This window comes from Solenopsis invicta, chromosome 8 (assembly GCF_016802725.1).
Source record: "Solenopsis invicta isolate M01_SB chromosome 8, UNIL_Sinv_3.0, whole genome shotgun sequence".
Classification (NCBI taxonomy): Eukaryota; Metazoa; Arthropoda; class Insecta; order Hymenoptera; family Formicidae; genus Solenopsis; species Solenopsis invicta.
The window spans coordinates 2,835,959-2,863,671 of NC_052671.1; the positions used below are offsets into that span (position 1 = coordinate 2,835,959).

At 39.6% G+C, this 27,713-nt stretch overlaps 1 protein-coding gene across 5 annotated transcripts in view; it reads right to left on the bottom strand.

The window, feature by feature from the left end:
• LOC105199657 (ETS-like protein pointed) overlaps nucleotides 1–27,713 on the bottom strand; it is a 133,295-nt gene that overhangs the window by 16,709 nt on the left and 88,873 nt on the right. For 4 of the 5 annotated variants that reach the window (XM_026134611.2, XM_039452786.1, XM_026134610.2 and 1 more), the window contains 3 exons: nucleotides 22,192–22,308; nucleotides 17,916–18,119; nucleotides 12,132–12,395 (listed from right to left, as the gene is read on the bottom strand). In XM_026134611.2, the coding sequence (XP_025990396.1) occupies nucleotides 12,132–12,395; nucleotides 17,916–18,119; nucleotides 22,192–22,308 (585 nt within the window). The remainder of the gene's footprint in view (nucleotides 1–12,131; nucleotides 12,396–17,915; nucleotides 18,120–22,191; nucleotides 22,309–27,713) is intronic. The other variant, XM_026134613.2, reaches the window with a different exon arrangement.

Consider the following 27,713-nt stretch of genomic DNA (forward strand, 5'->3'; position numbering starts at 1 on the left):
CAGCATCTGGAGCACCATTTCCGAAGAGGCGACGGCGTTGACGTTGCCGCTGCCGTTGCTGCTGCTCCTGCTGTTGCTGCCGCTACCGGTCGTTAACGCGCCTATGTCGCCGCCGCCGCTCGTGTACGCGTCGACTATACCTACTATACCCGGCGCCTGCCCCGAAGGCCGCGACGTCCCGACGCTCACGACGCCCGCCGTGACGTCGCCTTCGATTGTCCCGCGCGACGACGACGTTGGCCACTACTATTCCTCGTCGGCGACGAGCGCGCGAGCATCCGTGCGACGACGACCGGCCTTACGACACGCCGTTCACGCCGTCCACCGGGACGTTGCGCATGATAGCGCGACGTTGCGACACAGTCGCCGCAATCACGAAGACAACAACAACGACAACGACGACGACGACGACGACGACGACGACGACGACGACGGCGACGGCGGCGGCGGCGGGCTTCCTCGCGATCGCCTCATGCGAGTTCTCGCGGCACTCTACTCGTGAATGGCATAGATGCTCCGAAGCGGCGTGTGACGAGAGACTTCGATGATCGACCGACAAATCTCTTTTTCTCCAATGTCCCCTTGATTACTCTCCGGCTGGGAAAACTCGAGTTCCCTCTCGCGTCTCGGGATTTTTGCCGCTTAGTCGTGGAACGACGCAACAGGTGTCTCCTCCCCGGCCGGCCGCATCGATTCTCTTTCCCTCCTGTTTCGTTGACTCAGCTGCACGCAGCTGAGTTTAGCAGTCCTCAGGTATCCCGCCTTTGCTCGCGACCGACGCTCGGTCTTTACGGGATAACCACACCGCGTTCACAGTTCCACGCGATCAGCTTTAATTCTCAAGACGTCCTCCCAATTATTCACCACGCTCAGTCCACACCGGTAGAGAAGACGGAGACTAATGTACCTCCCAGATAATTCCCTCAATCATTCACCACAGTTCAGTTCCGTGAGAGGAACTGAGTTTGATTTTCCAGCTATTCCTCACTAATTACTAATTATTCACTGCATTCAGTTCCACAGATTAAGATCGAATTAAATTCCCCACGTTCCGTTCCGGATTGAAGGAGTATCCTTTAATCGCACACCGTGTGTTCAGTTCTCACGAGAAGAGACTAAACAAAAAAACAAAAAAAAAACGATGTCCTTCGAGCAGCCGCTCTGCGAACGCTCCGCGAACGGTTGGCCCGTGTCTCGCGAATCTCTTGATGTCGATGTATCACTGCCGCGAGATTACGCCTTGTCACTCCGAAACATAGACGCGGCGTCGCAAACGCTCGGCAAGAGAGACGTCGGAGTAGATACGGGTCGCAACAGAAGATCGCTCTCTTTCGCGTGCACTTCTCGCGCGCACTCCTCCACTTGACGCGAGCGCGCGTGTCACTGTGACGAAGCGCCGCGCCGTTTCCGCTCTACGGTGCTCCGCCGCGGCCCGCCGCCGCCCCGTCCCTTTCATCCTCCATCGCATTTTCCTCCCCCTCTGCCCGCGGGGCTCCCGGCCACAGGCTCTACCGTCTCGCACGGCTATCCCGGTGTCGCATTGGTGCCGCACAGTGGAGGTGGAAGGTGGGAGTTCACGTGGTCTACCGAGTGGGGCTGCCGTCTGAGTGGAGGGGCACGAGATAGGAAACCCGGCCGCTTGCTCAGGGGGGTGGACGAGAGGGAGATCGGGGGGATGCGAGGGGGGGACGAATGCAGCGAGAGGAAGGGAGATCGCAAAACGCCCCCTCGAAGCTTCAACCACCTGCTGCCACCGTTGCCGTCGTCGTCGTCGTCGTCGTCATCGTCATGATCATCATCATCATCATCATCATCATCATCATCATCATCATCATCATCATCATCATCATCCTCATCATCGTCATCGTCATCATCATCATCTTCGTCGTCGTCATCGCGTTGCCGTCGTATACGTACGTTTCTACTAGAGATGTGCGAACTATTCAAATCAAATAGAATTCTATTCGACTCATATTTGAATCTCTGATTTGAATAATTCGAATCTAAACTATTAATTCGAATCAGATGGGATTCGATTCGACTCATATTCGAACCTCTGATTTGAATGGTTCGAATCTGAACTATTAATTTGAATCAGATAGGTTTCGATTCAACTCATATTCGAACCTCTGATTTGAATGGCTCGAATCTAAACTATTCAAAATTTTCGAATCTAAGAGTTTCAAATAGAAACATGTCTTGACAATCCTATAAAATGATCATTATGTCGTGTAATCAATATTTTTTTTCATAGAAATTTTTTATTATCCACATATTAAAATTTGACGTAACAACAATTATGTTGTTAATTAAAATTACGTTTTAACAATTTGATTTCATATGAAAAAAACCTTGATATTATTTATCTTTATTTTCTAGTTGACACCTATTTTTTTTAATAGACGCGACTCACAATCAACGATAACACGTGATCTCCAGTATTTTACTTAAATAAAAAAAAATGCGACGTACATTACTTGAACAGACGGAACTTTAAGACACTTCAAAAGTGTCACGTATTAAAAATTTCGCGTTAAATACTTTGATATTCAGCTATATGCACATAAAATGTATTCGTTAATTTGTTATTTTAGTAGCTTTCGTTATATTTTTTGTTACAAAACAAATATATAATTGCTCATTATTTACGTAGAAATTTTTAAAATCTTTGTTAGAGAAATACTGCGATAGTACAAAATAAAAATGTAATAATGACAATATTACAACAACAATAATAATAATGGAGGCATTAGAAAAATGATACTGTTTTATCACAGACTCCAAACTTTTATAATATCCTGTCAGTTATTATCTCATAATAAGAATGATAGTATGTGGGCGATTTTGCGATATGGCATCGCATAACGAGAAATATTCGCACAAAGCGTTTGTGGTGATAAGATATCGCAATAAAATTCTAAAGCAGAGTCCCACATATCTCATGGATTTGATTGTTACGTTGAAATTGTTAGTTGGGAAACAGCAAACAGTAAGCTAATAACAAGTCAATAATTGACCAATTAGTAATGGCGTACTAATTTATAATGGCGAGTGAAACGTAATGCATCTGGTCTACACACACACACATAAAGGTCGATTTGACGTAATTACTATAATGTACTTTAATTAATTAGGTATCGCTGCTAAAGCGTACTGTAAAATAATTTTTTCTCTATCTCTCTCGACTTTATTATGTTACAATTAAATATGAATGAAATTAAATAAAAATCAAAAATTTTTATTATTCCTTCATCTTGATTAAAAGGTAATGTAAATATAATAATAAATAGATGCATATACTATAAGTATAAATGATCAAAATGCATATATTTTGATATATGTAATTAATAAGATAATTATCACACACATGCAATGTGCATTTGACATTTCCTAAATGTTCATTTCAGTGAAGTCTTCAAAATTGTCTCCTTCCGTGAGAAAAATAAAAATGGATAAAAGACGATAAAAAATGTTCAATAATTTCTAAAGCAATCCGCAATTTTGAAAAATGAAAATTCTATAATCTTGTATAACGCATTTTAGTTTATTTTCTTTGACACGCGAGACAGGAGGAACGTCCCGAGCAAAACGTTCCGATTACGTGTATTTTTTCGCGCTAGATCGTTATAATAGATCGTCTCCGACGCGCGGCGGCGGCGGTGGTGGTGAACGCGACGCGTTCGACGCGAGTCGAGAAGGACCTAGCCTATTTTTGAGAGGGGGCTGTGACCGACGGGGAGGTGGAGGCGCGTAACAGACCGGATGTTGAGAGGCGAGGCAACGGGGGTTTCTCTGTTCGACGGCGGTCTCGCACGTGATGCAGAGGGGACCGGAAGCGCTCACTCCCCTACGCCTCGTGCCTCTCTCGAGTTCGTATAGCCTCGGCGGCAATAGTAATGGGACTTACGAGGGCCGCACAATAAGAACGCGCGCGCTTCGTTACCGCTCGCGTTCCGGGCCTGTCCGACACCGCGTCGGCCGTCTCTATTTTCTATTCGAGCCTCAGGAGCTGAGTAATTGATCGTCGAGCGTACCGATAGTCGCGCTTTCGTGTAGCTCTGCCTTCTATGATTGAGCACGAGATACAATTTCATGACTCGAAAAAGCAAATTTTTCTTTTTAGAAAATTAATTTTTTTTAATGTATATATATCAAAACGTATATATAATATATTTAGAAAATATATTAAACTTTTAAAATAAACTTTTAAAATATCACAATTATACATACATACATACATATGCCTTTGAAAAAAAGAATTGATAATTAAATGTTTCAATAAACTGAATATAAAAAACTATATATCAGTAACTGATGATATCCCATTAGTTGATTGAATCACTCAGTTTTTTTAAAGATGCATAAATGTATATATGAATGTATAACTAATATTTTATACGTATACGTATTGATTCAAACAACTCTTAGAATATTCAGTTTGCGGTACTCATCTTGATAAGAATATCTAAATTTAAATATTAAATTCAATTCAATAGCAATTCATTCTTTTTTTTCAAATTAGACCAATTTACATTTAGCTTGAGAAACGTTTATGTATTCCAATTAGATGAAAAAATTATAGATGTCTTACTCTCGCAACGTACCTTCAAAAATATTATATCGATATAAGTTAAAGACATATAATTTATAACATTGAAACTGCATAAGATCAGATTAGGGAAATTTCAATGATTGGACATTTAGAGTCCGTTAATCCCCGCTCGCGCGGGGAAAATCATAGCAAATCTGCTGCAAAGAGAATTGCTATTATAACGTATATTTTCGAACTAGTCTTACAAGACGATCTGGTTCTCTTCTTCACATCTGTGCGATTATTCTTCCTCTCAATCGAGACACGCTCTCGAAGTGAGCAACAATGCTGCGGTGAAGCGGTTCTGAGGAGGGTGCATTTACGAGTGCATTAAGGGAGGAGTACTTCGAGGACATTATAAAACTATCTTGCCGTCCCAGAGTGGTATTGGGGTAGGTCCCCCTCCCTTTCCTTTTACTACCAGTCCTGCCCAGCGACTTCCGGTTGTAACGTGAGCTCCGAATATCGCTCCAGCTTTTTTCTTTCGCCCCTTCCTTCTTTCTCCCTCTATCCCCTACTCGATTTTACACTCGCTCCTTGTATCGCTCCTTTTGTTTACTTTTATCATGATATTTTTTTACGCTCATAATTATGCTAAATATACCAACATAACCGGACATATCTCGCTCATCTCAACCGGAAATACACGATTTTATTTTTATAGTACAATTAATAGAAAACTTGAAACAACACGTAAAGCAATATCTGCAATCGACAATTTCTATATAAAAATATAATAGAAATATTCAAATATACATGTTTATATCACTTTAATCAGAAGATATTAATCTTGAATGATACAATATGTATCTCGTGACAATTCGTATTTTAATAAAACAAAAGTATTAAATAAATAATAAAAAGAATGAGCGCTCTCTTGTGTCCTCTCTTTTAATTTACTTGCGAGGGGAAGTAAGTAATAATCAAGCATTAGAATAAATTATACTTCTGCATTAACCACTGATAACCGTTTGCATGATGATTATTTTCCATACTGGTCTGCACTAAAAGCGACTTCAAATTCTCGAGAAATAGAACGAAGAATTCTTAAAAATGGAATAGAAATCTCTGCGATGCGAGACACTTATACCAGAGAAGGAACGTACTTTTCTATTTCCGGCCGTTCGTATATTTACCTTACGCCGTTCATCACGGCGTATGCGTACGAAAACCTTGACGATAACCACGACGACGATGACGACGACGACGACGACGACGACGACGGCGGCGGCGGCGGCGGCGGCAGTGAAGAGAAGGAGGAGGACGGTACGCACGAACGGGAAAGAAAGGACGAAAAAAAAAGGAACGTACACATGCATACGTGCGTGCGTACGCGCACGCACACTTGAATACGTATGCCACACGGTCGTGTCACGAGTTCTGAATGAGCAAGAGGCTTTGTAGACCCTCGAGGCGATGTACGAACTATGAATGAACGAGTGAATGAATACAACCTGTGCCAACTACCCCTCCCGCGGACGCGCCCCCTTTCTTCCTATTTCTATTCGCCTTCATCCCTAAGCGAGTCTCTGCGCTTCTCCGCTACAGCAGTCTCTCTTTATATCTTTCTGCCCGGGATATCTGCGGTGGCACCGAATGACGCCGCTTGGTAACACGCACTTTTTCTCTCTCTTTTTTTTTTTAATACACGCAACATCGCGTATTACAGATCCTTCCGCAACTCGAGAGATTGCGTGGCTCTCGTGCGCGCCAAGTGCCATTCGAGCGACCACGCTCTACCGCGGTTTTAATACGGTTTTATTATCGCGCTTATTAAGCTTCCCGTAGCTGTAATCGCATATTAAGTATACCGGTTTGAGAAACTGGGTACAATTTGCCCTGGCCTCTGGCGCACGCCGTAAAAGCGCGGTGAGAAATGAAGCGAAGGATTAATTCTTACCCTAAAATTTGCGCACAAATTTCAAAGTCGGCTGGATGAAATTTCAAGGTCCAAATGTCGAAAACACCATTTGCATATAATTGACTGTGATTTATAAGAAAGAGAATGAGTAAACTCTTCTTTAAGAATTACCTTGAGGAAAGAATCTTGATAAAAAGTATATATCTTCATTAATTACCCAAAAATTCGGATTAAAATTTGTTATCAAGATTTTTTTTGTGTACGGAAAATTTCGAATAATCAAAATTGCTTGTAAAATACAATTAAGGATATGTCACGCGACAGACGAGTGACGGAGAGAAACAGAATCGATCAGCATGCCGAGTAACTCGTCGGCATTAGTTATAACGCGAGGGTTGCTTAACAAATAATCATTGTATTCGCCGGCGTGACCGACCAGTCGTTTCTCTCTCCCATAAACGCTATCGATGGACGTCACGGATCCTTTTTTGGACACCGCGTGTGCTGGGTAAAGCCGTCATACGAGCGTCACTTTTGCGCGCGGGGATTCGACCCTCTCTCGTTCTCTCTCTCTCTCTCTCTCTCTCTCTCGTCCCTGCGCTCCCTGTCGCTAATTTATGCATAATATGCACGCGCACATGTAAACGTTACGCGTGTTTGTGGATCCGTGCACGTGCGCGCGATACGTGACACGAAGCAATGAATACGCGACAAGCTCGGCGCTTGTCTTCATGGATAGCACGCGCTATCATCGTCGATACGTCCACAAAATTCATCCTAAGGACCTACTGCCTCGTTTCGTACATTCAAACAGCGGAAAAGCTACAATCGAATATACTCAAATTTTATCTTATTTTCGTATGTTATTTTGGACAATGTTACTCGCAAAATTAATAAATATATTAGATGTTCGTCAGAAATTCGTATTTCTGACTTTCGATGATGTTAGACACTTTCAAGGCTAATTGTTGTTTTGTTAGTAAAGCTAACATGTATACCAACAACAATATGGCAGTTTGTTGCTCAACAATTAATCAATATACTATCAGTCCGATAAAAAATAAACATTAAAAAGGTGCATATTCGCCATTGCGTGTTTCGCTATTTTTATCGTTGCTGAAACAGCGATTTTAAACAGTAAAGACTCTTTATTTTGCAAACCAATCTCGGCACACTTTTTCTGCCACAATATTGTCGCCACACATTTCTTTTACATTAATAAAAAAATTTTGATAAATACCGCGGAAACTTAGTTATATACCTAATAGAATCAAAAAAAAAAAGGATTTAAATTTGGAAAAAAATTTCTGCTCTTAAGAAATGAAGGAACGACATGAAATTTTCGAGGATTGATTTATATATTCAAGTGTGTTTTAGCCATACAATACGAGTTAAAAGTTACTGAAATTAAAAACTGAAGGCTTCTCTATGTTTACTTTTTTTTCCTAATCGACAACAAAACATTTTCGTTATAAATGCCCGAATTTTGATTCTGAAATTAACTGCAGAGAAGAGAACAATGAAAATTTTGATTTATATAATGACTTTTGCAGTGAAAATTATTATAGTTTTGCTGCAGTTTTAAACAAACAACTTTCAAACCAGTGAATCTAAATGAATTTTTGCACGAATTAGAGTTTTATTAGTATATGTAAAAATTTTGATTTAATTAGTAATGATACTTTCCCATCCAATTTGTAAATAAGTACTGCAAAATGCGATTTTACATAAAAATCAAGAATAAACAAAAATTAAATAACTTAAACGAATAAGTGAATTGTACTTAAATTTTGCAGATACTCAAACGCAATATTGAAATGTTCCATAAAATTTTTATATTTTTGATAATATTTTGAGATACGACCCCTACATCCTTAAATTTAAAAATGGAAAAAATTTCGACATATTACGAGTTCAACGCACAACAATCCAATTAGCGTTGAATATTAGTATCGTCGAAGAATCTCGGAGTTAACCTAAGCTTCTAAGAGCACAATTAAAAATTATATAGTGGACTCGGGTCTAAATAACAGAGCGATACATCGGTTCCGACACGAAGAGGTCGAAAGCGAGGATAAGCGAGAGTCGAACCAGAGACCTCGAAGAGCTGTGATACATAACGTAACAGTGCTTTAGCAAGCAGAAATAATGAGTCTATTATACGGACGTCTGTGTTGGTCGCTTTGTAACGACGACGTCCGTAAGATGCGTACATACGGTACCAGCCAAGCCGGAGCACTTTGGCGTCAGGAATATCAGTCAGAGCTTGCCAAACTTTTTTTACTCCGATCAAATCTGCCTTTCATATTTTACACGATATTTTGGCATCCGCCGGTGCCAAAATATCGTGTAAAATACGGAAGATAGATTTTTTCCGGTCTTTCGACATTTTATTTACGTTGCGGAGAAATAGCAGCGCACACGTAAAACCACATTGTTCTTCAAAATTAATTCCCTACGGTATATTCTAATAAAAACAAATTTATTCGCATGTATAATTTCTTTTCGCAAATCAGGGCACGCAGTGCGCAAGGGATGAGCATGAAACTATACTCGGTCAGAAATAATTAAAATGGTTCCTCTTAGAGGTACCAGTTAAAATCGTGAAAAAATTTCAATGACGGTGAAAGTAATAAATTATTAAAATAAAATTATTAAGATTTCTCGTTCGGTGAAAATTTTCAGCGGCTAATTCAGCCGTCAGTTCTAACATGGTAGTGGTTTCATTCTGCCTTCCACGTAGACGAGAACGATTGAAATCGGAATGAGGGATATACGAGCGCATTCATTAACGTTCGCGTACGCGTATAGGTATGTGTGTGCGTGCGTGGCGCGTTATATCGAGGTAGAGACACACGCACGGTGTGAGGCGGTGCGGCGCGGTGGCGCGCGGGCGAATCGTCTCTATTGTCCGCGGCGGAGCGTGTAGAGGACCCGACTTTCCCTCGTTCACCCACGGTCACTGCTGCAGTGACGTAAGGCCCCTCGCTAGGGTAATTGTTATCCGTGCGCTACGTACGAAAACTCGCTTTATAATGTTCTCCTCCACTCTCCGCTCCGTTCCGTTCCATTCTATTCCATTCCATCCGTCGTCCTATTGCGCGTGCCTCCCGACATCAACGCACTTGCGATTGCAAACGGAGTGTATGCATGTACGCGGTGCACGGATTACGGAACGACACGCCGCGCCGCGCCGCGCCGCACCGCGTTGGGATTATCTCCCATTGATAAAGACCGCGTTATAGTATACGCGAGCAAAATCGCTGTTTCAGCTACCGTGAGTTGCGAGTCATCTCTCTTTAACGCGAATCTTGTTTTTCCGATTTCGTAACCGTTCCTAACAATGAAATGAAAATACCAGACATTACGCCGCGTGCTTAGAAAATCAATCACAAAACTTCCATTTAGTAATGACTTTAAATTGCTAGTAAATTTTTAATAATTTAATCGGTAAATTATTAACCGGTAAATTGCCAACGGATCTTTGCATTCTGGACGATCTGCACTGAGAGAAAAAAATGGTTGAAAAAGTAAAATGATTAATCCGATACGAGATCAATTGAACATCGGGTTGATTCAACAGTTATCAAGTTGCACAAGAAAGGTATATTCAAATTTTTTAATCGAGACTTAATTAAACCAACTCAATATTTAATTACACTTATCGGAGTAAATATTTTGGTTTTTTAACAATTTTTTTTTTCTCAGTGTACAGAAATGAAGAATGTCGGAAAAATCCATTTAACTGAAACGCAAACTGCACACAAAATGCATTTTAACATTGCAACTTAAATTTCAGAATATCAAATGGTGAAATACTAATTTTATAAATGCAACAGTAGGCACGATTACTGTACTATTGTAACATGTTAAAAATATAATTCGTAAGAGCATAATTCATAAAAAGCGTTTCGTTAAACGCACGTTGAACGTTGCTATTTGGTCTTTCGGCAACGGCATGCTTAATATGTTGTGCAAAACGCACTTGGGGAGAGTTGATTCGTCACGTAATGATGCATTTGATTTTACAATGGATAAGCGCATATGGGGAAAGTAACTCGGTCAAAGCCAGATAAATAATCAAACGTTAATAGTTAAACAAAAACTGGGTCATGCGTGCTTGTGCAAAAATTCTCCACGTCATAACAGGGCGCAACAGGGAAATTTTATACGACCAATTGCGCCAGCGTTAGCGTTGATATTTTCACTCGGCAATTCGTTCTCCCGCGCTGTAAAGAAATTAAAACTAGGTTCGTGACCGGTGAATAATACGATTCTTAGTTCGAGCACACGCTAGCGAAATCTCGCCGGCCGTATTGCACAACGCATTGTACAATAACAAAATCGTTGCGCAATGGAACGCCCGTCGGCGTTCATTCAACAAAAGTTCGATTCTGTGAAACTTGACGCATCCGTCCTCTCGGCTAAATCCTTTTCCCTCTCTCTCTCTTTCTCGCTTCTCCGCGGCCGCGATCGGGAGACGCGACGTCGCGCGATTCAAGAGATTGTACAAAACTTCTGAATGAATAGAATAGTGAGAGAGCTATTCCGCAGGCGATTCCGCAAAAAAAAAAAAAAAAATGGAAGAGAAAAAAATGAGTTTGAATGTGCCGCGTGTAGCTTACATCATAGCCCGATGTTATCTCCGAACTATCATACATGATTGTGGGATAGTTCGTTTGTTATTCAGATATTATGTAGTAGCGTATTCACCAGAGGATTCAAGAGTGCGCGCGAGCCGTAATAATGAAGAATAAGTTTTTCAGGTTCAACAATATTCTCGTGATTACCGCTGTACGTGAAGAATATAATAGACAAAACAAAGTGTTACATAAAAGGCCGGAGGAGAGGCGCCGACTAATAAAAGTCCGAGAGACGCGGCTGGCTCACTCACCCGTCCACCCTCTCATTTGTCGCGCGCCGCGCCGTAACGAGCCGTATCAGCCCCGCGATCAGCCCCGCGATCAGCCCCCGAGAGAGGCCGGACGATTTGACGATTCGATTTCTAAGGCATATGCTCACCGCGCCGCCCGGTGAAATCGCGACCTGTCGCCGGCGCCGCGACACCCCGCGGCACGACGACGAAGAAATGCTAAATGAGGAACGAACGGTGACGATAATGAGAGGTTTGTGTTTGCAACACGTGCAAACGCACCAACCTGAGAGATGTTATCAGCCGCCCTGACGTAACAATGAGAAACTCCTCCACGCTTTCGTTTGTACTTGCAATCGGGGGAAATAAATAAAACAGCTGTCTCGTCGCGCAATTTAACGGCGGTCCCTCGCATTTGCGCGCGAGCAATCATCGGTATCAGAAAGGGAAGAGTCGCCCCGTCGGTGTTGTAGGAAGCGATGCTCGCTGCAATCATCTGGCACTATCGGCGATGATAACGCCTTTTTACGCGCGTGCCGTAGAGAAAAATCCAACAATGCGACCCCTGTCATCTCGCACGCGCACGCGCGCGCGTGCGAGCGATCTTTCTTTCTTAGAGAAACGTCGTTTCCGATATTTTCAAGAGCTGCCGCGAGAAAGTGTGAAAAATTTGGAATTATTCCATAGAAATTTGCTACTCGATATGTCTGATTGCCTGATGGGATTCTCCTACACTCGTAAGCGAGCAACGAGCGTAATCGTTCGCGGCAGAGGAAGACGGAGAGGAATAGTAAAAATGGACTTACCATCGTTATGATACTGTCTCGATGGCAGGGACACCGCGCCCGAAGAGGGTTGTATCGGGGGTTGTTGTTGCGTACCGCTCTGAGGAGGACCGGAGGAGTTGGAGGTGGCCGAATTGGCGGGCGTCGATGGGTTTTTATGTTCTGGTGTTGCCACTTGATGGCCGCCACCCTGGTATCCCAAATAATCGCTTAACTCTGGCACGCATACGCTTTCATACAAGTTCGCCGGCACGTTCTCCAGAGAGGCCTTCGCTGCGTCGACATCTAAATGTATAAAACGGAGATAAATCCTCAACCGAGCTGCGCACGCCTGTTCGTGTGCCTTCGCGAGTTAAGTAATTAGATTCGCGCGATCTCCCCCCCCCTCCCCTGTACCTATCACCGAGTTGCTTGAACCCGTCTGAGAATTATCAACCATTCGCGAATTTTTAAGCACGATAAAATCAAATCACATTCAATTCACATAATAATGTTTGTCAACGTTAATAACGTACGTTCGCTAAAAAGAGATCTCTCTAAGAAATTTTTGCATTTTGAACAATCGGTCGTAGCTAGTGATGATATTTATCGTGTGATTTTATATACCTTTTCAAATTCACGAGTTAAGAGGTCCCAGGTTCGATCTCTGACTGGTGTTATTTTTCGCAACGAATTCTTTACAGGTTTTTAGAGGGAGAAGGTCCTCATTGGTATCATTGGATGCTGGTTAGAATCATTTGTTATTAAATTAATTTCGTACGTGATATTACTAAATTTCTTGTTCAACTTGGAACTGTGTTTTAAGACCGAAAACTTATTCAGTGAGCAGTTTCGTGAACTTGAAAAGATATGTAAAATCACACAATAAATATCAGAACTAAGATCTAGCTATTAGGCATTTCGATTGTTTGTACTGTCTCCACGCGGATACTCTCTATTAAATACAATTTATTTTTGAATTTTACATTAAATCTTACATTGTTTCTTCGGCCGTAATTACTATAATTTCCCTTTTCATAAAAATTTTACAAGTTGTGCGTGAATGATTGCGTGTCGATCTCGAGTGTTTATTCAATAATATCGCGAAATTGGATTAAATCCGTATAATTTATTTTTACAAAAATTTAAATACTTTTCGTATCAGGGCGTTGATTAACCCGTTAACTAAACGAGAACATTATTTGCGATAAAAAAGAGAAAAAGGATATGCTACTCCAGTGCATTGTTCACTGTCCACGGGGGCACGTACGCCTCATGAACGTACACACATGAATGATCACATATACCTCATGGACAGCGAGCATGTTAATTGTAATAATTAAGTCCCTTATCTTAGCGTGATAACTGTTATCGCGGCGGCGTGTATGCCCCGGTAGTTTTTCAGCGCCTGTTGATTGTGACAGGAATAAAATATTACATTGTTTGTCATTAAGTGATTCCCCGTAAGTACGAACGTTCCGCGCATCGCGGATCGCAATCGTAATTAACGATCTGGAGTAGCACTATCATCATCGCGACCGTATTGCGAAGGAGACGTTCGCCATTGCCGTGATTCATCGCCGCTGTTTCTACGCTTCTAGGAATACACTCGTGGAACAATCGTAGACTTGAAATGTAAAACGGCGTACGTGCCACGAATATTTACTTATTTTACATATTCTTACAATGTTACACTTCTTCGCTTTTAATATGCAAATGGTCTTTGCTTTGTAGTCGCTGCGCACTGTTTTCTCTCGCTTTTAACGGTTATACACTGTCGATGATTAATTATTTATGCGAGAGCAGAAGTTGGGGAGAAAATTAAGTTTGAAACTTCATGGTAACGGAAATCCATATAAATACGCTGATGTTCAAATATCAAATTATTTTTTTAATTATCAGAATCCAAAATTGATTTATATTAGGTAAATTAATTTCAAATATAACCCGAGATTTTCTCGTGAATGGAGCTTATCGATTAACTCGTGTAAATTGCATCTTGGCCGGAAATTCAATTTTTCCGAACAATGGTTTAAGCGAGAAAATTGCGCTTTCAGTGTTGTTTATAGCAAAACAAACGTCGAAACGTGCAAAGTGAATGGCGCGTGGACCCGAGGAAGATAATTTTATTTAGTCAAGCAATTATTTACCCAAGATTAAGCAGTCAATGAGAAAATTTGTCGATTATTTCTGGTTTCCATCCGATACGGCATACAAAAGAGATCGATCATTCGTCTCGACTATGGCGAAACGCCATCGCATTAATGAATTTCACCGTGAATCCGATCGGTATCGCCGCGACAGGAAGATACAACTTTTTAGTTTCTACTTTTTTATACAACGCAAGAGCGTTTCCTAACATCCGTTCTCATTCGCGGAATCAAAGCGATTACCCACGTCGTGTCGCGACTGCGAGCGTCGGGTGCACGCTAGGCTTCAGTTAAATTACCGTCGCCTCGGTCAGAGGGATCACGCGGCGCGGCCGACTGCTACATCGTTCACAATCGTAGCACAATAATAAATTGCACGGCTGGAATGTGGAAAGTACGACGACGAGACGATGACGCTTTTATTTGGCTCTTTTATTTCTCTACCGCTCCTACCGTTCGCAAAAGACGTAGCTGTATCATCTTTCCGGGATTTTTTTTTTTTTTTTTTTTTTTATGTACGCGCGGAAAATAAAACAAAGCACGGTAGCTTTACAACTGTAGAAAAAAAATAGAAATCCTCCAATAAAAGTCTCGCTGAAATGGATAAAAACTAAATGACAGACAGAAAGAGCCAGCGTAACTATTTATCTCTATTTTTTTTCTCTTCTCTTTCATTTTTCAAAAATGTACGAAACTACACGGAAATATACTGTGACTCAATCATAAATGACGACCAATCAAAAAACTGATCCACTTTGGCAAACTTTTGTGAAAGGATCTATTTAAGAATGTTGTTTGCAAAAATTTAATTTTTCATAGAATTTAAGATCGGAGAACTTGAAAAAAAAAATCACTTTTTATAATTTCCGGCCAATCAAACATTAACGTTTATTTCTAATTTCTATTCTACTAATTGAAACCGGTTTCATTGTTGCGAGTCGTTCTTTATCAAGACATCACGTTGCAACGCTGAGCTTAACGTTAAGGATTCCACTTCGCTCGCGCTTATTTACGCGCTCCCTTTCGATACGACAGAGAGATTACGTATTCGAGGCGAATCCCGAGTTTTGTGGTGAGTTACCGTTACTAGTAGTCGTCCTTAGATCGCGCTAGTCGATTAAGTCGAGGTTTCAGTGCCAATGATGAGACGACATGAATAATCGATAAGGAAGTACGGGGTTTTACTTAACGGGAGTTAAATCACATAAGCGAACCTCCGCTTCCTGCCGCATCATTTCGTACGATCTGCTTTTATCTATCTCGATCTATTCAGCTCCCTCCCATCTGTATTCCTATCTCTTCTTAAGTCTCCCCCTTTAGTCATCCCCTCCAGTCTCCCTTCCTTTCCCTTTTTTTCTTTTTTTCTAGTATCTCAATTTGTGTTTTTTATTTATTTGATAAACACGTTCTTCACGCGATAAAGACGCCGCTCTTAATGCATTTAATATTTAATGAGATACCGATTGAATACCTTTATCGCTTACTTCGGACACCATGCATCAATATATAAAAAATAAATTACTGAATTATATTACCGATGAAATTATCTGTTATACAACTAAACTCAATATTAAAATTAGAGAATAAACTCAATATATTGCCACAAAATATAACCGACATAGATCATTCTACAGAAAATGCAGACGTTTTAATTTCATTTTCATTGTCGAATAATTATTCGGAAAATAATTGATGTCCTTATATAATTTTGAAAAATTATAGCATACATAAGTATCAATATTAGCTAATGGAAGAAAATAGGACAAGCGATAGGTTGATTTTAATTAAAATAAACCGTAAAACAAAATGTTAAACGAAGCAATGAATATTAACGATCAACAGTGCGCGTCAATTATTTCTCTGCTGTATAAATTTTAAATAAATTTATCTATAGCAAAATTCCACTTACATATTTTTCCACTTGCGTCGTTCTTCCACTTGCTCGAGTCTATCCTACCCGAGGATATAGATATACTTTTCCTTTGAATTTTCTCTGCTTTTTGTTAAGGCTAAAAACGATCGAACGGCGCATTTATGGCGAACTTGACTTGCTGTTTAGAGAGCGCACGCATCATAAAAGGGCACAGGGAATCTAATAGGAGGGACCAGGCGAATCGAGGCGCTTGGCCATTGACGGGCGTACGCGAGATCGAAATTCGAGTGAATTCTTTTTGGTGCACGCGAGTACATCTCCCCCCCCCCCCGAAAAAGCGTCTAAGTGGCCGCGGCAATGGCGCTGCACCATTTCGGCGGATATCCGGGACGGGAGTTTCTATGGTGTGCTCTGTCTTTCTTCTCCTACGCTTCATTCTCTTCGCGCTGCGTGCGAGGTAAAAACGGGGGAGGGTCGATTCAACGCTATACGAAACAGGAGAGTGACACGGGAGGAGGTGGAGAAGAAGAGAGAGAAAGAGAGAGAGATGGTCACCACCCGCGCGCACCGCCCCATCGCTCCCGTTCATTGTTCGCCGGAGTCCTTTTTTCCTCGTACACTGCGCCGTGACATCGCGATTTTACGGAAATTCGATCGGTTTTGTCGACGGCGACGAATGGTGTGCGCCGCAAAAAAAGTGCGCAGCGCGCGCACCGAATGCTTCTTGCGCGATTAACCTCGGGACTCGCGACACCCCGGGGTCACCGATGAGTAGCCAGCCAGCGTGTAAGAAACGTAAGCTCGATCGCAATGTTTATTTTTAACAAATCTCTTTTGCGCACTTATAATAGTGCATGACATAAATGAAAGTGTTAATCATTATTCTTTTCAATGCTAATCAAACAGCGTTAATTGTTAGTCCTTACTCTTATAAATTTTGCAAGTTTGCACGTGTGATATTTGTACCAGAAACTTTTGCGTTGACGATCCGAAGCTAAGATGTGATTGAAAAAATATTCGCGATGGAATAATAATTATCGGAATTGTTTTTTATATAATAGATTAACAACTGTTCCTAATAATATCTCTATTAGCACTACAATATTCCTAAAATAAGAATATTATTAAAAATTAAAATGATATTCCAAGAATATTATTCAATATTTTTAATGTGATTTTAATATTATGGGAATATTATATTAATGTTATATGTCCGTTTTTATATAATATTTATGATATATTATACAAATATACTACGAATATTATTGTGGTCGGAAATTAATGTAAATTATGAATAAAATATTCATAAACTTTATAATTATCGCACTTAAAAATTTATAATATTCTCAATAAATTAAAATATTGAAGTAAATAATATTATTTATATAATATTCATATAATATTATCAGGAGTGGGCATATAACCACGTTTTATTAATATTAAATAATATTTTAGTAATATTATTTAATATTAAATAACATGTAGCGCTTATAGAGATAAGAATCATAATTATCACGTAATATCATTAATAGTTGGCAACATGTGAATCACGAATGTTTAGATCGAGATGTCGCGAATACATATATATAAGGCATTACAACAATCATAAATATCTCAAACTAATGATCTGTTTCATCAGGCTTCCTCGTAAAAAATTTCAAGAGATTTTACGTATGTTGTACTCAATAAAAATGTCTTGAGGATCAAAATAAAATAATCGAGTATTGAATTCATCAAAGATTTAAGGGACGTTCGAGGTAGACTGACGAACCCGACCGCGCCGTTCGTATGAGGAACACGCACCTTTCTGCAGGATCTCGAGATGCTCCCACAGGATGTCGCCCATGAAGGCGGGGGCACGTGCTAGAAAGGATTCCTTCCCCATGGCACAAATCTGTTTCCCGGTCATGTGCTGCCACGGCTGCATCGCCACACCCTCCAACGAGAATTCCCCAATAGCCCACTGCAACCAGTGGGCAACAGCTGCTTCCGACCATTGCCTTGGGTCTGGAATAAAAAAAAAAGAAAACAAAAATAAGAGCCGGATTGTTTTTTAGCAGCTACCTCATCGTATTTCCGAAGGTCGACCGTTTATCGTTTATCGTTTGCGATCTTCGCGATAAAGTCGAACCTTTCAGTCGTTATCGGCCAGGGAATGCTGGGAAACTAATTGTCGCCTTATCTCTGAACGCAGAACACGAAACACAAGGGTTGCATGATAGCGCCATTGATTAGAAAGCGATAAATCTTATTTTTATTTCCTGTATCAGCGATCACACTTGGACAGCGACACTTTAATCTCAAACTTCTAAAATGGATTCCTGAAAATTCAAGTTTATTTTTTTTACTTGTCCACACGGTCATCCGAAAGTGAGCTCATTAAAACAACCGAGAGCTATCGAAAGAACGGTGACATACGTCGTCGTTTAGGACGGCGTGATCGTTAGTCGGGACCCAGGCCGACCATCTTTGGTGGAAGCAATACCGAGAAACATCGGAATGTCCCATTTGAGGTGCGCGCCCATATTTGCACGCGTGTCTTGCATTGTTTCGTGGTATCTCGCTGCGTAAAAGTACAGTTGGGCTCATAATGCAAACAGGAGTTGCCAGCGTAGCGACTCGCTAATGTATATAACTTTGCTCGCACAATCTCGTAGCCATCCTTTAACACTAACGACGCGAGCAAGATGTTCGAAATATCTAAAGTCTAGTCTCGTAAAGATCCCGAAGATAGACCGAAATACAGGGTGTTCCGAAAAAAATGGCGAATAGGAACGCGAAACTTTCTTGATTTCTTTTTTTCAAGATATTCTACATATATTTTTACATTTTTACATCGTGGCAATAAGTTAAGGGAATATTCTCGCTTTTAGGTTTCAAAAAATTGATTACTATTATTTTTTACATTTTTCTGATAAAACCTTGAGAGAGAAAGAGAGTAGATTACAAATAAGAAATTTACAAGTTTTTATTAACATACAAACTGTTAGCATTTTTTTTTCAAAATATTTTTTAAAATTGTTGCCACGATAATTCATCTCGTTTTAATCTAACTCAAAATTTTTACGAAATATTCATATACATATGTTTCTCTCTGACCTGCGATCAAATAAAAATTCCAAATTTCGATTTTTTCCGTAATAAAAATTTCAAAAAAAAAAGCAAAAAATTTGTTAACTTGATCGGACGAGAAGTGCATTTATATTATATTATAAATTAAAAAATTTTATTTTAATTTTTTATTTTAGATAATTTACAACATTTTTTTTACTCGCTCCTACAGATTTGCAAATAATTGCAAAAATATCTTTTTTAATGTTTGAACAAATTTGTAAAGAGTAATAAAGAATAAATGTACTAAATTTTAAGTTTATAGTTTTTACACTTTTTCAAAAAAAAGTTTTCTAAAAAAGGATAGACTGAGAAAATGAGAATATCTCCTTAAATGTATAACATTAAAAAGAAAATAAAAAAAAATAGAAATAATCAATATAGTGTACATATATGCATACACATTATAGATACTGAAAGTGTATACATTATTTAATACTACATGCATTTAATTAAAAATTTTAATTAAAGTAACTTGAACTTAATCTCAAAAATATCAAGCAGGAACTAAAAGAAGAGACTCGACGATAAAAATAAGTTTGCCACACTGCAATTATCTCAAGAAATGATAACGATTATCTTCAATTTTTCATAGAAATAATATTTCTTATAGAAATAAATATTTTTTTCGTCCTTCCCCTTCCCTCTTTAGATAAGATCTCTTTGTATACGAGGGTGCGATGCAAATGAACGAAAATAAATTTGACGGGGTAGAGGTTTTCCTGACATCCGCATAAACGTATAAGATTTTTAACGCGATAGGAATGCAAATTTAAAAACAGATAGGATTGCATGATGAAACGGGGCGACGTTATTCGCGGAATCGATAAAGTACGAAATAAATTGACGTCTTTCGCGTAGGCTAGAATATAAATATAGGAAGAAAAAGTGAACGAGTACCGAGGCAACAAGAGTGTCTAACGGCAATGGCACGGCGCGGTTCAAAGCGACCGCCGATGTTTGAGGATCGTACCGATATTTGCCCAACTTATTTCTCGTAAGCGTTGTTAGCAGACTTTACACTCTCTTTCTCGCCTCGCATTCGAACACAAGTCCACGCTCGCATGTACGCGCGCGCTGCACACGTATTATTCTCTGTGTTACTGCATGCGATCGCTGCATGCATAATAGAGCCTCCTTATCAATATATTATTTTATATTCCCGTCACTCTTTTCATTTCCATCTATTAGACAAATCTAATTCAATCTAAATGACAAAGTTACGCTCGTTGATATTTGACATCTGTCGCTACATTATTGGAACACGTAAATAGTTAAAGCTTATCGAGTCTGAGAATTCGGATTCTCTATGTAGATAACGAGCAGATGCCACTTAAAAATTCGACGTTACGTCTGTGATTTCGAGAGAGCGAACGATCGATTCAGATATCTCTCGATTGAAATTGTCTATTATAAAACACGGGAGATATTGAAATTTTTATAGGGATTGGAAGTATCCTTGTACGTCGAAGCATCCTCACGATTGTATTTATTATTCGAAAGAGAGTTAGATTCCGAATAAATCATAATAGCGAATGCGATATGACGCGTCAAAACGTAATTGTGAATGCACGTTGCGTCTCTTTCATAGTAAGCGTACGCGTTATCGTATAGATATATACATACCCTTCGACGATATAATAAATATTGATAGACTTTAGACGCATCGATAGATTTTCAGCAATATATTAATTATTTCTACGCCCAAAATTCCTAATTTTAACTTTCAATTTTTTTAACAATTATAAACAAAAATTTTTTATCATTTTTCGCGAAGAGCCGCTCATTTCACTAAAGTCAAGTAAACCTTTGTGTCAACATTTTTTTTTTATACAGAAAGAATAATTTTGCTGAAGTATTTAAAAATTTACAGATTTGAAAATTTTGTTGGATCATAAAAATAATTATGAAGGATATTCAAGCAATGCTGCAAACAATTTTGACATTCTAGCAACTGATTTGAGCATGCAACAAAATCATTTTAATGGTTTAACAAAATTATTTTCAGATCTGTATCCGGCTAAATTTTTAAATACGTCAATAAAACCATTCCGTGCATTATTAATGCTTAATAACATTTTAACGTTTTTTTTTAATTTGAAAATAAAAGATTCAGGAATTAACACGGTGGTCTCAGATTCGAAGTGAAATGGCAAGAGGAGCAGGAGGTTGCTCGTTCGGTTCACGGAGGTCAGACTGTAGGTGATCTGGCCTGGAGGGTACGAACTCGGGGCATGTAGACCGGAAGTAACGTCACACCCGCGTGGCTCTGAATGCGCATACCGGATGTGTGGCATCGGCTCCCCATCAGAACCATCAACATCACATTCACAATTCCTGCACATCGCCGGCCGCCTCGTCGCACATCGCGTCACATCGCGCGCACCCGCGTCTACGCGCGTCTCGCGCACGCACGCACGCACGCACGCACGCACGCACGCACGCACGCACGCACGCATGCACGCACGCACGCACGCACGCACGAACATATATACGTATGTAAGTGCGTCGTGCGTGTACTCTCTCCCTTTCTGTGCGCCCGCAGCGATTTTTTAACAACTTGCGCGGTGAGGCGGTAAGAGGATCATAAATTCCGGATCGCATGAACCGCCGTGAAAAATCAGAGAATAATGTGTGAATAAATATGTTTGCGCTCGTAAGGCGATTATTGCTGTTGTAAAACAGCAGTAGTTTGAGCAAATTAAAAAATTTGATCTACTTGAAGCCGCAAAACTGTAATCTTTCGCAACAACGCGATCTAACTATAGATTTTACGCGCAATTTTTTCGCGATGAAGAAACCTATTGGTGGATGCACACTTTGTAATTGCGCCTTTGCACAATTACACGATTTTACGTGGAAAAAGTGATACGATTATTTTAATTATATGGGCTTATATGGGCTATGCTTAAGAGTCACGAAGAATCGCGAAGAAGTATAATCAAGAGTAATGAGAATAAAAGCTGACCTTTAGTTATATTCAGGCGGAGTCGTTCCTTTTCCCAAGACGCGAAGGAGGCCTCTAGAGCCTCGGTCATCTTCTTATTGGTCCCAGGTGTTAACGGCGGCACTTGCGCCGGTATATCTAAAAAAAAAGATACAAGAAAACATTGAAACACACGTAAATATAAATATATTTTAACTGTGATTACTACATTTACATTTCTTCCCTTTTTCTTTCCTCTTTCGCGTCCTATAACAGATGTTGCAACTTTCTGAATTAATTTTTTTTCGTCTTAACAAAAACATTAATTTTATCTATACAGCGTGGCTGTTAACGATCGCTTTTCAGTCTAGCTTCAATCTCGTAAAAAAGTATTGTGCGTAAATATTATATGCGTAGATTTTCACGGGAGTAAATTTTTACTCTTATTAGAGTGACTCGAAAAATTGCAGAGGCTCAATTTTCATTCTTTCAGAATAAAAGTTTGATTCTACGAAATCTAGAGAGGACATGGGTGATACCAGCGCTCTCATCAACGGCAGTTACAGCGCGCGATACGCCAATGTATTGATTCCTGCAACACAGAGAGCTAATAGTAGCAGGCCTTTATTTAAAATAAAAGCGCATTGAAACGGATTCGCCGGATCGGTCAGCCGAACGAGAGGCGGCGTTGACGAGGTAAAACGGGGAAGAGAAGCTTAAGCGCGCATAGAGCCCTTCCGTGTGTGAGAAGGCGGGTTAATGCCGCTTCTCACAGGCGAGGTGCGCTCGCGTCCGCGTGCAAGCCGCGTGTATGCCGCCGCACGTGTGCGCGAGTGCGCGCGCGTTTTACGAGCGCCTACGTGCGTCAGGTGTCGCGCGCACGGCTACCAGCACGGGGCACGGAGCAACGGCGAAGCGAGCAAAAGCGAAACGAAGGGGGCACACACAGCCATCTTAGATAGCATCGTCATAAAGAGGGGTGCAACTGCCGCCAGTGCAGGCAGGTGCATCGTCGTCGCGGCCGTCCGCGCCGTCGTCGTCGTCGTCGTCGCCTTCGTCGTCGTTGCTGCGTCTTGTTCTACGGCGTAGAACGAGAGAGTTCTCATAATCTTCGCGGCGAGATATAACGATATCGCGACGCCTCGTCCATTAGTAGCTACGCGATAATATAAAGAATTTTAGTTAGGTGTTCTCTAATTTATTCGAGACGCTGCATCGATAGTGGAATCGTTGGTATTGCGCTTGAAACGCTCGAAAGACTTCCCGCGAATAGTTCTGCGAACGAGTCCAAATAATGTCGTTGAAGAAAATTGAAAGTGCGTTTAATGGAAAGAGCTTATATTTTTGGGCATCGATGAACGTAAGACGCGTCGAAATTGCGCTCGGTTGTATAGCGATAGCCCAAAGATAGGTTCGTCCCGCCGACGCCGCACCGTTCAAATGCGTGACGAACGAACGAGCGAGCGAGCGAGCGAGCGTCTCGGACGATCTATTAAAAATTCACGTGCCAACGGCGCAACCGCGGCCACGCGAGTGGAATTTCAAAAAGAAGTTTCGCAGCAACAACGTCGTCGCGTCGTCGTCTGCGGCCCTACTCTGTCGCTCGCTGTCGGACGCCGCGTATAATCGACCTCGCCGCGGCTCACGATATTGCGCACGAGATTATGCATTTCGTCATGCCAATTCATTATTGAAAAAATAATTTATTTCGCTGTATTTGCGTCGAAAAGTAAAAAATTACACCAATCTTCGCTCTCTAAATCTTTAAAGTGACGTTTCTAAACTTAGAGAGTATGCTTTATTAACATGATGAGATTTCTTATTTTAAAAATATATCGCGAGAAAAATCCCTTTTTTTTTAAAGATTTTATTAAGTTTTAAGAAAATATAGAAAAATTTTATGATCAATGTGACAGCTATACATTAATAAATATTTAATAAAGTTTGAAATTATTATACGCTGATGAGTAAAATTTATTCCACACTGAGAGAAAAAATTCCTAAATTTTAATAAATACATATTTGAATACTTGCAATAAAATATTTACTTACGGTACATAAATATTTGCCCCATAAGAAAAAAATGATACTTAAATTAAATTAGTGATTCTTGTACTAAATAAATATATTTACATTTAGTGAATATTTAGCATTATTCGGACAAATATTTATTAGAATTTAATAACTTTTCCTTCAGTGCAAATTGAATAACGTATATACGAATTAATTGAAGTAAATCTCAAGTATGTAAGTAAAAGTCCAAACTTACACACTGACAATGAGTTTCTAGATATCGCAGTTTTCTAGACATCGCGTAGATTTCGCGAGTAGCATGCATTCTACGTAACGAGCTTTATTATATGGCCACGTTGCGTTATAAATCAGAACGATCGTATCCGTAGTATATCATTTGTAGCCTGAATATAACGGGGAGATCGAGAGATCGCGATACGTTCACTGGCAGGTGCTGCGAGTTGATGTATCGCGGATTAACGAGTTTTCCTTTTTTTTCTCTCTTCTTCTTCGTTTTTCTTTATAAAACGCATTTGGCTTGCCGATCGGCTCGATCGATGCCGAGTTAGACGGAGCGCGATCCTTTACTTAATAGAATGGAAATTTAAAATACCCGAGACCCGCGACCCAGATGGCATTTGACCCCCTGACACGTTCAACATAAATTTGCATAGCTTGCGTTATTTGCGGGCGATCGGCGCAATGACCAAGTTATATACCTTCTCCAAGCAATTAATGCCAACCGATAAAAATATTTTCTTTACCCGATAACCTTAGCTAAACCTTAAAAATACGCATTTATAGTCAGGAATAATTAGACATGCTCGATACTCAGACATACTCTGTAGATTTATAAGCTACCTTATAAAAAAATCTGTGAATAAATATTGCTTGTCGCATATAATGTCAAGAGACACAAAAAAATTTCAATTTGTAACTGTGTTTCAAAGATCGAATAATCGACGTGCGTAATTTGCGTGGTAATTGTAAAAATTCACATGAACAATATTAGACACCAAAATCCGCTGTTGACAATGATGCTCTTTTATTTTTATATTAAAAAAAAAAATTTGTTTTCAATTTCAAAAAGTGAACAACAAGCCTACAATTATTTCTAAAAGTTATCTTGTAAATTTTTTTACGAGAAAAAAAAATTTTTAATGTAAAATTTAAAAATCAGAATAATTATAAAATATATAATTCCAGTTAATTGGAAGGAAGACGTTACACAACTACCGTTACACAAAGGACAAAACCTTCCAATCACGCAGTACAATTGTAAGAAAAAAACTGGAACATTACGGTCAAATGTAATAGGAAAATTAGAAATGGAACATTAGAATTTCAACAAGAGGACGCTCGTTAGGAAAAAAAATTTGTATTTAAATATTTATGATACTCAAGAAGACTTCATTTGAAAGCTCGAAACGTTTGTACATAATTAAATAATGGCAACACATACGAAAATTTAAATATATGTGTCTATTATGTAAATAACATTTGAGTTATTAATAGCAACGTACATCCATCGCGGTTCTAAAAACTCTAGATTAGTATTAAATTTATTCAACTGAAATCAAAACTTTGATTATTTTCTAATTATTCCGAATGTAATAATATCATGAAATATATCGTGTTTATAGTTCTTATTATACAAAGTTTACCAGATGTAGAAAGTATGCGTTTAGTCTTATATGCCCTATATACTACAAATGCCATTTCTTGTACTAGCAAAAAAGCGAATTACTGCTTGAAATATTTGGTATTCCAACATTATTATATACAAGATATCTTTTTATATTTTTATATCTTTTATACTTGCATTAAAATTGCACTTCGCTAAATTGTTTCTTTTCCTCTTAATTACTGTTCAACAATTATTCTTTCTTGTAAAATTGTTACATAAATTAACAGTTTTAGTTGTTCTTAATTTTATAACAATCTGAATATTCACTTACACGTATATTAAGTATATATATATATATATATATATATATATATATATATATATATATATATATATATATATATGATAATTACCAAACATTAATAGCGATAAAATCATTTTACATAAAAAAAAAAAATAAAATGGATGTAGAGAATAATTAAAAGAATAATGGTAAAGAAATTTACGGTTTTTTGAAGAAGAATAATCAAGTCGAGCAAACGTTCTGCGATATATAAAAGCAACTCCAAACCCAAGCTTCGCGGTTGTTTATAAGGAGATTTTTTTTTCTCCCGTACATCTGGAATATGCTAGGGTGAGTGTGTAACCTTCACGAGTATAGCCGACACGAGGCACGTGCTACCAACGTCTTCTGGCTTATCCCTCTTTCCTCTACACTTCGAGAATACTCGGCAACCAAACAACTGCGGCAGCTGTTCTGAGCAAACTGCGCGAGAGAAACGCGTCTCCAAATTCGTCTGTCGCTCTTATTTCACGCTGTTGAAAATTGTTTTCCAGATAGCGTGACAATGCGCCCGTTGCTGAAGAAACGACGATCGCAAAAGTGACGAGAACGGATCTCGTTTTAAACAAAACGAAAAGAAAAAGTTAAGAAGAAACTCACATGTCTCTTCGATAAGATTCTGGTTGTAAAACTAAAATTGATTCATCCATCGACACGTGAATGATCTGTGCGCGCGATACAAACAGAGAAAAAAAATTTGTTGAAAAGCTAAAATATTTAGTCCGTTCAATAAAATATCCAGTTGGTTTATTAATTCTAGATAAAAAAATGTTAATGATAGACACGAATCAACTATCTCTGTTTGTGTTCAATAAAAAAATTGTTGAATCAACCCAACGTTCGGTTGAACATATCGGACTAAATATTTTAGTTTCTCAACAAGTTCTTTGTCTCAGTGTAAAAGGGCTGTGAATGTAACAAGATGTCAAATTTCATAAACATAAGAAACAACGTAAAATGTTGGATCGTTAAATCATAATGTGAAATCGAGTTTTTATTGTCAAGCATAGGTCTCACCAAGTTTGACTTTATTTAACGTTAGTTCAACGTACGTTAAGGCTGTTCGAAATTAAAAAACGGAATGTCGCGAAGTGAATTAGCGATCGCAGACCGCGACGCGACGTCCGTTGTAGATCGCACTGAAGCCAAACTATGTACGAGCGCAAGTATTGTACAAGCACGTGTTAGTATCAGCGTGCCACCGGCCCGCCTTTCTGTGGTATACACCTGTTGCTCCGGTCGGTGGCTCTCCCGCGCTCGTTTGGTTTCATCCATCGCATCGCCTCGCATCGGCGTGACTAGGCTGTAAGGCCATTCATCCCGTATAAGAAGCCTTCGGGGAAGGAAGCGGAATTCTCTATGCCCTCCTAAGGTGTACAAATGCGACGCGAGCGAGTCGGACAGGCGGTATTATCCGCATGCGGTGTCTAAATTATACTCGATCACTGCCACACAATTGTAAATAATGTACTTTTACGGTTTTACGGTAAAAAGCCAAGCCTTTTATGAAACTGTTAGCCGGTCGAGATCGTTGCTAAGAGCAGTTTCAGAAAAAAATTAACCCTTTCCCTTCTATCCCGG